Source organism: Alosa sapidissima, chromosome 14 (assembly GCF_018492685.1).
Source record: "Alosa sapidissima isolate fAloSap1 chromosome 14, fAloSap1.pri, whole genome shotgun sequence".
Taxonomy (NCBI): Eukaryota; Metazoa; Chordata; class Actinopteri; order Clupeiformes; family Clupeidae; genus Alosa; species Alosa sapidissima.
This window is the reverse complement of record NC_055970.1, coordinates 26,751,866-26,764,624: the sequence shown is the minus strand read 5'-3', so window position 1 is coordinate 26,764,624 and position 12,759 is coordinate 26,751,866. Positions and strand designations below refer to the sequence as shown.

The 12,759-nt window shown below is 45.4% G+C and overlaps 1 protein-coding gene across 8 annotated transcripts in view; it reads left to right on the top strand.

The window, feature by feature from the left end:
• Window positions 1-12,759, top strand: part of gria2b (glutamate receptor, ionotropic, AMPA 2b) — a 45,513-nt gene that overhangs the window by 7,765 nt on the left and 24,989 nt on the right. For all 8 annotated transcript variants that reach the window (XR_006022387.1, XM_042061980.1, XM_042061974.1 and 5 more), the window contains exon 3: window positions 9,462-9,701. Coding sequence is in view for 7 of the 8 variants with exons in the window: in XM_042061980.1 (XP_041917914.1) it covers window positions 9,462-9,701 (240 nt within the window). In the remaining variant the exon portion in view is untranslated. The remainder of the gene's footprint in view (window positions 1-9,461; window positions 9,702-12,759) is intronic.

Genomic DNA, 12,759 nt, shown 5'->3' with positions numbered 1-12,759 from the left:
AAAAAGCATTTCTTAGAATGAAGATCAGAGAGCTTGTGTATGTGTATGTGCGTGTGTGTGTGTGTGTGTGTGTGTGTGTGTGTGTGTGTGTGTGTGTCTGTGTGTGTGTGTCTGTGTGTGTGTGTGTGTGTGTGTGTGTGTGTGTGTGTGTGTGTCTGTATGTGTGTGTGTCTGTGTGTGTGTGTGTGTGTGTGTGTGTGTGTCTGTGTGTCTGTGTGTCTCTGTGTGTGTGTGTGTGTGTCTGTATGTGTGTGTGTGTGTGTCTGTGTGTGTGTGCGTGTGTTTGTGTGTGAATGAGGTTGGCATGGATGTTCAAGCGGTCCTTGGTGGATTCTCTTTGGAAGAGGCTTTTCACGGAACACCATCTGTTATGTTGACTCACACTTAAATGCTCTTGTATCAGCTGAGATACAATCTGTACTTACAAAACAATTTGATTCTCAGTTTTCTTTCCTTTTTGTCTTTTTTACTCTAAAAAAAACATTTATCTGGCAGGAGGGTAGCCATTGGATACTGAAACATCATTCCTCTTCATTGCAATCTGAGCTGGTGTGAAGGTTATATAGTCTCAGCAACAATCTCCTTTCAGAACACAGTTTACACTATATCACCATCTCATGCCAGAGCAAGGGAAGACATATCTGTGTGAATGTGTGTGTGAGAGTGTGTGTATGTGTGTGTGTGTGTGTGTGTGTGTGTGTGGTGTGTGTGTGTGTGTGTGTGTGAGAGAGTGTGTGTCTGTGTGTGTGTCTGTATGTGTGTGTGTGTGTGTGTGTGTGTGTGAGAGAGTCTTAAATGTTAAACTCTCCTGTGGGCATGGCTCAGTGCTTGGCATTTAGATTATGCAATGCCGACACACCCCCACTGCAACCAAGCTACTTAACATCTACAGCTTCATTCAGCTGCGTTTAACAAGACAGCAAAACATTTCCACATTAACACATTCGCCTTCACGCCACGGCCCAAACATCTCGCCCACACGTGCCCACCACTCCAGCCGACAGTTGGGTGCAAGCCACTCGAGTGCACACCGGCACACACACACACACAAGACGCAAGTGCACAATCACACAATAACATAGAGAAGGAGTCACTTAGGACACAACACATGCAGCCTTCTGAGATACATGGGGACACAATCAAGCAAAGCACGCAGCCTTCTGAGATACATTAAGACACAATCACGCACCACACGCAGCCTTCTGAGATACATTAAGACACAATCACGCGACGCACGCAGCCTTCTGAGATACATTAAGACACAATCACGCAACGCACGCAGCCTTCTGAGGGCTCTCGGGGGCCGCCGCTTGAATCAAAAACTGGCCTAGAACTCCTACACTTCTTCCTCTCTTTCTTCTCTCCTGTTTCTTTCTCTCTCACCCTGTTTCTTTCTCTCTCTGTTTCTTTCTCTCTTGCACTGTTTCTCTCTCTCTCTGTTTCTTTCTCTCTCTCTGTTTCTCTCTCCTCCCCTTTCTGTCTTTCACTCTCTGTACACAACACACAAAACCAGAGCTCTCTTGTTGCCATGGTAGCAGTTAGTAGATGAGAACCAGGGCAGTAATCGGGCTCCTGACCCCTCTTTCTCTCTCTCTAAAAAAGAAGAAAGAAAAACAGCTCTGCAATCAGTATTATCTGTATTCTGTACTCTGGATGTAGAACTCCCATTACAGTAAGATGTGCCTCTTGATGCATCTTCACAAACTGCTTTTTGATTAATTTTCTCTTACTGTCTTACTGTATGTGTGTGTGTGTGTGTGTGTATCTGTGTGTGTGTGTGTGTGTGTGTGTGTGTGTGTGTGTGTGTGTGTGTGTGTGTGTGTGTGTGCGTGCGTCTGCACGCGTGGGTTACAACTGCCTCCAATTGCTGTATCCTCATTGACTGATGGGGGTGGGGGTTATAGCGAGAGGGTGGAGTTCCCCTCGTTGTTCTACAGCCTAGAGAGCAGCTGAAACAGGGGCGGGTCTGGCCCTGATCTGACGTGAGCCTGGCATTCATCCGGCTCTGATTTGGCATGGGTCTGGAAATCTTTACATGGGTGGGATAAAGAGAGGCACCTGAAGAAGCTCTATTTGGGGTTAAAGGTCGTTGACCGTTGGTTTTTTTTCTATATTTTCTTCAGCTTTTTTCTCCTTCTGAAAGATACACATAGCATAAATAAGATCACATCGCATACATAAGATCACATAGTATAAATAAGCTTGCAGACATGGCCATGTTTTATAGATGGAGGCAATGTTACAGGAATGCCTGGTTGCATTTTGCTGTGATTAACGCACATCGGAGCCATCTCCATATTGCATGACCTTTAAATGTCACAGCGGCGAAGGCAAATGGAAGTGGATCACTTACAACATCCCAGTCTATACATTTAACAGGCATACATCTCCAGTCTGCTAGGACAGTCAATCTGTGCATTGTGTTTCATTAGGACTGCAGGTCATATGCGCTCCCAGCAGGTCCTGAAGCCTGTTCTATGCTCTTAGACACAGTGTGTGATTCTACTGACACACACACACACACACACACACACACACACACACACACACACACACACACACACACACACACACACACACACACACACACAGCTCTTCCCATCTCCCTTTGTGCTCTCATCCGGCCGTGTGAAAGCATGCGTCCAGTCATCACTGAGCCCCTCTGTGCCTCTTCTGGCCAGCTGCAGGAAGTCCTCCCCGCAGGCCCAGGGCAATCCCACAATGCCCTGTGCCCTCTGCCAGCCAGCCCAGGCCTGGGCACACAAGAGCTGGATTGAGCTTCGCAGGCTACGTGGGGTCCGGGGGCATTGGGGGGCATCGAAGGCATTGGGTGGCGATCTCTCTCCCACCACCCTCAGCTGGTGGAGACGGGTAGCGTCACACACTCTGGGATCTGGGTCAGGACAGAGTGTGTGAGAAAGTGTGCCCTCTCCCCCACGCACATTCAGTCAAGGCCACAGACACACACACACACACACACACACATATATATATATATATACAAACCAAAGCATGCCAAAAGCATGCCTTCCTTCCCCCATCTCACATTTGTCTCCTGAGAGTTGGGGAAAAAACTAGGTCTCATGAACATGCAGCTAATATTGTCCAAACTGTGTTTGGATCTGTGCTGTGAGTGTGCAGTCGTGTGTGTGTGTGTGTGTGTGTGTGTGTTTGGGGGGGGGGGGGTTAAAAGTAAGGGGAGGCACCTGGGACTGACTGAAGCAGAGTCTCTTGGAGATGTATTCTACTAGACTAGATGTGTCTAATGAGGGGGGTGGGAGAGAGAGGGGATGAGAGAGGAGGGCCACATGAGGTAGCCTCTGACCTCAGCAGCAGCAGCAGCCACAGCGTCGGCAGCGTAGACACCTTTGAGTAGGATACACACTCTGTAGATATATACAGGGTGTGTTATAGTCTCTCTACACTACACACGCACACACGCACACATGCACACACACACACACACACACACACACACACACACACACACACACACACACACACACACACACACACATAGACAGACACTGCAGACTCCACTCACATATGAGACATGTGGCCCTTTGATTGGTGGTGTTGCTGATGAGAGGATCGCAATGACTAACATCTGTGCCAGTTTCATGAGCTCCTGTCATAATCAGCTCAGATACATCAAAGCTCTTCTTTTCTTTTACTTCTTTCCTGTTCACCTGCTTTTCCCCCTCTCTTCTCTTCTTTCCTGTTCACCTGCTTTTCCCCCTCTCTTCTCTTCTTTCCTGCTCACCTGCTTTCCCCCTCTCTTCTCTTTCTTCTATTTCTGTCTTTCATTTTCTAACTAGACTGGTACTTGAACTAAAGATGCAGGTTCTTCAGTAAACAACCCTTCTACATGGCTGTGTGTGTGTGTGTGTGTGTGTGTGTGTGTGTGTGTGTGTGAGATAGGTGAGAAGAAGAGAAACAGAGGGAGAGAGAGATAGAGAGAGAGAAAAAAATGTGTAAACACAAAATGGCTCTGAGATTATGCCATAAAGCAAATCTCAGAGTGTGTGTTTGGGGATTCACTTGTGCTGTCTGGTCATCAGTCAGTGTCGTCATGGGAACAGGAGGCTGTCAGGACTGATGAGTGTGTATCTGTGTGCGTTTGGGAGGCTGGGGGTGGGGGGGGGGGGGTATTGTTGGTGATAAAGTCTCATTAAGATTATAATGAGGTTGGAACATAACCAGATTAGTGATGACAGAGGCCTGGACACTAGGGGAATGCTGTGTGTGAGTGAGTGTATATTGTGTATGTGTGCTTAAGAGTAGATCGCTGTGTTTGTGTGAATCTGGTAATAGGATTACATTTTTATGTCTTCATGTCTTCATATTTCTGTGGCTGTTGTAATTGCAGTAAGGATAGACCTCTAATACACACAACAGCAAAACAACTTGACAATAGTGCAAGTTTTACAAGTTGCTCTTTATAATGCTGATTAATGTTCATAAATCAGACACATAACTGTTCCCAACATGATGTTTTACATCATACAGAAACTGTATGGCTGGATCTAGTGTTAATATCTAATATGATTGATGCTTGTGTGTAATTCATCTGGGAATAAATGACCCTAGGGAATGGACCATGAATTATAGAAATCTAAGGAAAACAATTTACAAACTGTATACAGTAAATATATATCGACAAATATATTGATAAATATATATTGACAAAACACAATTCACATGGACAATTTTTAATATATACATGTTTTGTGAAACCACTCCTCATGAAAAATAATTTATGGAGGCTACACATGGTCCCTCACAAACATACTGTAGGTTCCATGCATACATGATATAAGTGTTTTATACTATTTGTGTGCCTTGATTGTGTCTGCCAGATCCCTCATTTCTCAGAGCAGAGGTGGACTCTGATAGAGTCAGCTGGTGTAGAACGAGGCCACTTAACGAGGCCAGCTAAATATACTCCCAGAGCTGCTGATGGTATGGCGCCCTCCAAGGCCCCTAATGAAGGTTATTCAGCGCTCCGCCTTAAGAATACTTTATATTAAGTGTCCTGGGGAAGTATGGACAGACAGTGTCCTTCTATCACAAGTGCAGGTCATTGCAACATGCATTATGAGATTATGATCACGGTTCAATTCAGTATTAGTAAGTATCCACATGTAGTGGTAGTGAAATGGGAGGTAAACAGTCTTATATTACTTAGTAATTACTTTGATATCACATAGGTGGAGTTGTTTTTGATTACTATAACAGTCAAGCTATATGACTGCTCTCCACTGATCACTAAAATGTTCATCGGCCATGATGCCTTCACTGCGCCAGGCAGTGTGTTTGAGACCACTGTAGGAAAAGAGTTGAGAAGTCTGTCACAGGAAATAGGGCCTGACAGTCTGTCTGGCACAGACAGAGTTGCTTTTCAAACCTGCCTAAAAAGGAAAGAAGCTTTGGCATCTTTTCAAAAGCTGCGTGGTAGAACTGTCTCACACAACCGTACCATTTGCAATTTAATTTTGTTCATTTTTTTTGTTAATTGGCAGTGTTAATTGGGACATTCCCATTTGACTCTCTCAGCTTGCACCTGAACCTCTCGTAGATGAAAAGGCTTGGGCAACGTGGACGACTTCACCACCTGTCACAACCTTTTAATCAGCCTCCTCTCTTGCTCTCTCTGAAGTAATCACCCACTAAACCTTCAGCTCTCGCAAGGACACATTCACACTATACACACTATACGTTCCAACCAGTCTACACCAGTTCCTGTTCGTTGCTCTGCTCGCCTGAATTCCTATTTATTAATATGCTGGTCTTCCATTATGACATCTCAGCAAAGAGTCTGGCCCTGGCTTCTTCAGAGATGTAATGAAGTGTTCTTATTAGCACTACTTTATGTTCCTACTGCTTGATGCCTTTTAAGAGGTTTAAGCCGACAGGGCAGCATCAAACGTTACGGAGCGGAAACGTGATTTGATTCTGTATGTGATCAGAGTGTTGTGTTAGTGGAATGCTCTGACTCATCTGTCCCTATTACTGGGTGCATGTGCACAGCAAGTCAGACGCTGAGGTTCCGTGTTGAACTGGGAGAGAGAACGTCATATGAAAGAACAATAGATCTTGAATTTCCCCTGGGGATCAATAAAGTATCTATCTATCTATCTATCTAGATAGGTGAAAGACAGGTGATATCAGAAAAAATCTTAGAACAATAGATAGGTGAAAGATAGGTGAGGAATACCCTTACATGTTGCCATTTCCATCTCAATTCCACTTATATTAACTATAGCCTCTTACAGCTGAAAGATTGTGGATTAACGAGAGCAATCCCATTCATATTGAATCCCAGTGTTTCTCTAAGATGGCTGCTCGTCTGTAATACAGTCAGCAACTGTTGGAAATGTCTTCTGACAATAGGCAGTCACTGATGCTCCTCCTGGGGGAAGCTTTAAAACCCAAACACGTCGGAGTCATTGGGAAGCACTCATACGTGACGGGGTCTTAATGGGTTTTGTTTGGATGCCCCGTCTCTTGCTCCAATACAGCGGGGTCCTCTCGCCATTATTTAAAGATGCCAATCCTCGGGAGCCAATTTGGACAGGTGCCTTATGGGAAATCCGGCAGCCTGTTCACACGCTCTTTTGTCAGTTGTTGGAGTTGTTCTCAGCTGTGTCAGTGAGTAGCTCTTTTGTCAGTTGGAGTTGTTCTCAGCGGTGTCAGTGAGTAGCTCTTTTGTCAGTTGTTGGAGTTGTTCTCAGCGGTGTCAGTGAGTAACTCAACAGAGGGACAAATTAGGCTATTACTTTATTGCTTTATTACAATAATACAATTCTACAGTATTATAGTATAAACATCTGAAGTATAATCATTTTAGTCCATCGATAAGAATATCTATCATAACATTTATGAAATCTAGATATCCACAGGATTTTGTTGCCAATTGTTGGCAATTCTATATTTATGATGTGAAATGCTTTAAAAGCATCACAATTCTGTGATTTCAGGAATGCTCTCAGTAAACTGTGAGAGGCTCAGTAAAACCTCCTCCAATATGAAGTCATAGCACTGTCCATCTCTAATGGCCGTCATATTCAGAGCCGTTGCCTCGGGCTGATGGATGTCTAGTGAGTGGGCAGAGGCTGGCATTGTGCTGGGCAATGGGGCTGTGCCAGGCCTGGTGTGGAAATTACCATGCCCGCGGGCAGAGGGGAGGGAGAGAAGCGTCTGTCTCTGGAAGTGCAGCAGTGCCCTCCATGCCAGCTGCCATCAGTCAGTGCCACGTATCCATAGAATCAGGGGGGGTGTCTTAATGAGCACACACACACACACACACGCACATGCCCTCCCTCAGCACCCAAATAAATGCTGAGCTCACACACACACCACAGATCAGACACCAAGGTCTGGGGAAGGGTTCTGATCCAAAAGCAGATAAGTATTGGACAGGTTGGCTCAGACCTGGTTCTGTTCCAGGATCGTTTCATCTTAGAGTGTGTGTGTGTGTGTTTGTGTGTGTGTGTGTGTGCGTGCGTATGGTTCTGTTCCAGGATCATTTAATCTCTAAGTGTCTGTGGAGGATTCTCAGCTGAAGAATGTTTTCAGTGAAAGGGAGGGGGGAGGAGTCTCCTTGAATGAAAGAGAGGGAAACACAGCTCTGATGAGATGAGGGTTATTGACTGTGTGTGTGTGTGTGTGTGTGTGTGTGTGTGTGTGTGATAGAGAGGGAGAGAGAGGAACAGAAAGAGCAAGAGAGCGAGCAAGACATCCACTGTGTGTGAGAGATCCAAATGCAGACAACAGCAGGCCCAAATCATGGACCGACCTCTGACCCCACCTGAGGGATTCTTTTTCCAGCTCTGGTGTTTACCACCGTTCCCTGACAGCCTACAGAAAAAGCGCGGCTCCGTGTGCGCTCTGCGCTGCGATGGCAGAGTGTAATGGCGGCGAGACGCGGGCCTAAATACCTGCTGTCAGCACATCGGCCAGCGTTCTACAGCGCCAGCACACAAGGAGCCATTACATTAATCACGTCGCTCAGACTCGGCGGCCATCAATAACGCTGATTACACACGCAATCAGTCAGGACCTCTTAACTGGACACCACACACACACGCACGCTCAACACAGTACACATGCACACACTCACTCTCACATGCACACCCACATACACGCTCACACACGCTCACATACACACCCACGTACGCTCAACACAGAATTCCTACACACACTCTCACATACACATATTACATTATACACTTTGATGTACACACACACGCAGATGCAAGCACACACAAAAATGCACGCAGGCATACATACACTGACATGCATATACCCACCCCATGCACACACACTCACTTGCACACACACACATACACAAACACTCACGCACAGTCTCTCAGACTCTCAGACCCTTAAAGGAAATGAGTCTGGCACCCCCTATGCTATACAATATTCATATACCTTCAGATCACATACGAGTGCTAGAGTCAGCAGGATTAAATATTCACAAAGTGTGTTCCATGTAAATCTGCTGTGCTCTATTCAGGCGCTGCTAATGGAGATTTCAGTAGTGGAGATCTGTGAGCACACCAGAATGCTGAGAAAGCCCAGCCCTCCACTTGAATCAATCAAACAAACAGCATGACCCGAATCATTTTAGTGATTCCGAGTCGATTTTCATCGTTTTCTATTTTTTTTAAGATTAGATTTTAAGATATCTCCATTTAGACAAACAGGAGGCCTGAAGACTAGTTCAAAACGGCCTGTATGATAACTAGTTCAAAACGACCTGTAGGATTAGACTAGTTCAAAACAACCTGTATAAAGACTAGTTCAAAAGGACCTGTATAAAGACTACTGTAGTTCAAAAGGACCTGTATAAAGACTAGATCAAAACGTCCTGTAGGATTAAACTAGTTCAAGATAGTTCAAAAGGACCTGTAGGAAGACTAGATCAAAATGTCCTGTAGGATTACATTCATGACATGCAGTCATTTGGCTCACACGTATGAAAAGCCTCAAACTTTGGTTCCATGTTACGGGGTGTGATGCTATTTCAGTTCAACTAGTCCATTCTCAAATGCCTCTCATTGCCCTCTGCTGAGAGTACTCCATAGAGGAGACCCTGCCCAGGCTGGCACGGCTTCAGGTCCTTGGAACCAGCTGGTATGCCCGATCCAGCTCAATATTAAACATAAAGATTTACTATTGAGGCTTAGGGTCTCTTTGAACCCAAAGGATCACATCAGACACTTCCTTTTACATACAAGGACTGTGCTGAGTACTGTATGCTGGATATATGGTTATTTAATGCACATCATGAATGTGTGTGTGTGTGTGTGTGTGTGTGTGTGCGCTTGTGTGTGTTGATGTGTGTGTGTGTGTCGGTGTCGTTGTATATGTGTGTGTGTGTGTATGTGTGCATGTGTGCTTGTGTGTGTGTTTGATAGTGTGTATGGATTCTAACTCTTTGTCCGGTTTCCCAGTCTGTTCCCAGTTCTCCAGAGGGGTCTACGCCATATTTGGTTTCTACGACAAGAAGTCTGTCAACACGATAACGTCGTTCTGTGGCACCCTCCATGTGTCCTTCATCACGCCCAGCTTCCCGCTGGACGGAACCCAACAGTTCATCATCCAGATGCGTCCAGACATCAAGGGGCCCCTTCTCAGCCTCATCGAGTACTACAAGTGGGAGAAGTTCGCCTACCTGTACGACAGTGACCGAGGTAGGACCAGTGGCTCTCTCTGAAGTCTGTTCTCTGGGTAATGGAGGCCTACTGTGAACCTACTCTTGTGTAGATTGCTCTCTCTGTTCAAGTCTTTTTATGTTGATAATGATGGAGCTTTGGCTCCTTCCTGCGTGACTCTGCAGGAGAGATACTAGCCTACTGTGAACTACCTTCTAAGAAATAAATTGCTTTGAAAAGAAATGTCTCCCATGGCACAACAGTGACAGATGTATAGTTGTATAGACCATTAAGGAGATTTTATGGCAGCCTGTTTAAGCGTGCGAGTGGAATACTGGTGGGAGCTGATTTCTGCACCCTGACCGTGTCTGCGAGTTGCCCGTGGGGACACAGAGGGTGTTGCAGTATTATGGCCATGGGTGCTCCCAGAGTTCTACACTCTTCTACACACTATGCTGCATTATGGCCGTGTGCTCCCAGAGTTCTACACACTACGCTGTATTAGAGTTCTACACACTTCTACGCACTACGCTGTATTAGAGTTCTACACACTTCTACTGTACACACTACGCTGTATTAGAGTTCTACACACTTCTACGCACTACGCTGTATTATGGACACGTATTATTCTCCCAGAGTTCTATACACTATGTTGTTATATCCAAGTATGCAATGTAATGTTGTAGCCCAAGTGTTTTTATGTTCTTCTTATTCGGAGTGTGTATGAGTGCCTGGTAGGTAATAGCGGCCGCAAGGTAATGTGGGCTATACCAAAGTGGCTGCTTTTATTGTTTGGACTCCCATATCTGCCTATGTCTGGACAGTGTGACTCACCCTGGTACCACCAGTGCCCGCTCGGTTTATGCCCACATATACAGTAAAAAGGCCGTGCCATTGGGCTAAAGCAGATTCATTGTAAATATTGACTGGTTTCTCCTTAATAAACAGCACAAAGCCAACTATGCCGAACTTAGATCCTGTGTGGTTGTGACAATACATTTTGAGCAGATACCTTTATCACAAACAGATGGTAAAAGTAAGTTATATATTTTCCAGACCTAGAATCTGAGATTTAGAGCTTACCTAAAAAATTTGTAAAGGTCTTGTAGACTCTAGATGGTCGCCATTGCTGTTTTGCTCCAGCTGTTTTTCACAGATTTCTCTGTTTGTATGTGTAGTGAAGTATAGCCTGGCAGATAGTTGACGTCTCTGAAACCCAATATTATGCTATGCTCCCTTTTTTGCTTTTGCTTAATGCTACAGCCAGTTTGTGATGGTCTCTGCTGAATACTATATTCACTGGCAAGCAGTCTATGAGAAACATTCTAGAAGAATGCAGCAGCCATTTTGTTCAGCGTATCAGGCCCCTGATCAGGCCAAAAGCAGGGCCTCACCTGGCCTGGAACCCTCTGCTGTTCAGGAACTCTTAACATCACACTCCTAATGAGCTTCTCCAGGTGCAGCAGGATTTGGAAATGTAGTTTGCCTTTCATTAACAGATAAAGCTGGAGCAAGATATACTTGAAATGACTGCATATCAATGTAAATATACAGTACACACAAGCACAAGTTTAAACATCATGTAAATGTTATCAATGTTATTTATCACTCTGCCACAATGCTGCTGCTACTACTACTCTGTCAGAAGGTTACGCTAGGACTATGTAAATATACAACACTACTACCTCTATTTTTTTATATATGTTTTATATTTCTATATTTTGATATATGTTCTATATTTCAGTCTCGCACTTTAATGTCTGTATGTGGTATGTCTGTATATTTTTATTTTTTATTGTCTATGGCTATGTCTATGTCTAAAGTATGTCAATGTCTCTATTTAAAGTATGTCTATGTCTGCATGGGAAAGTAATAAACGAAATTTCAATTCTTTGTATGACCAGTGCATGTAAAGAAATTGACAATAAAGCCGACTTGACTTGACTTGACTTGACTTGAAGTTTGGTCTGTTTTCCTCCTCTTCTGGCCACTTCCTTGAGCCGGGGCGCACCGCTGGCCCAGCTGTTCTAAGGGAAAGTAATAACCGATAGGTCCAGTAAATCCCTCCCCACGTTCCAGCGGGACCGTCGCCTTTGCCCACCACCTCATGGCTGAGTGGCCATTTCCAATATTGCCTCCCTGCGAGCGCAGGAAACAAACACAGCCCCCGTCGCTCCAAAAAACGTCCAGAGGCAGGGGCCGTGACTCAGGCCCGAGGCTGCTCAGTGACTTTCGCTGATTCGCCCCTCTGGTGGACACGCCGCGCCGCCCACCACTGCTGGCTGTCTGTGTGAGGCCGTGTTGGCGGTGTGGCGGCTTCAGATTCAGCCTGCGTAGGTTGGGTGGGTTTATGGAGGCTAAGTGCTCTGTGCTTTCATGAGCTATGGGGCGGTAATTAGGGTTACTCCTGAGGAGTAAGAAGGGCAGTAGCCCGAAACGTTACTTGGGTGATTAAATAGTCAACGTGGAGCTTAGTGTGCGGATTCAATTTTGTTCTTCTATGTTCTACTCCTGAGGAGTTGTCTGCGTTCTGGAGTTGCCTGGCTTTATTGTTTTTTTTTCTCTCTCTCTCCACCTCTCTCACTCCTCTGTCTCTCTGTCTCACTCTCTCCTCTCTCTCTTTCCCTCCTCTCTCTGCTCTCTCTCTCTCTCTCTCTATCTCTCTCTCCCCCGCCTCTCTCTCTCTCTTCATTGCTTCTGACTGTTTTTATTGCTTGCTCCAGCGCAGTGTTTATTTAAAAACCTCCATGCTGGCAGTCCCCCATATGCTGCTGTGTTGTGGGGGCTCCAGTGTGGTCGGTGTGGCGTGCCGTGTCCTGGGCTTCAGCCAGAGGAGAGGGAGAGCTGGAACAGGGAGACGATCCACGCCACACCACGCCACGGCAGAGAATAGAGAGTTCCGATTGCCATCTCCGTGCCGACCCTCTGCCACTGGGCACATTTCATCATCGCTTGTTTAATTAGGTCACATAGACCTCATCCCCATGGCAACTGAGTATGTGATGTGCATCTCAGTGGTTGGCTTTGCATGGTGTGTGTGCGTGTGTGTGTGTGTATTCATATGAAATATTTATAGGCCAATTTTTTTGTTGATGTT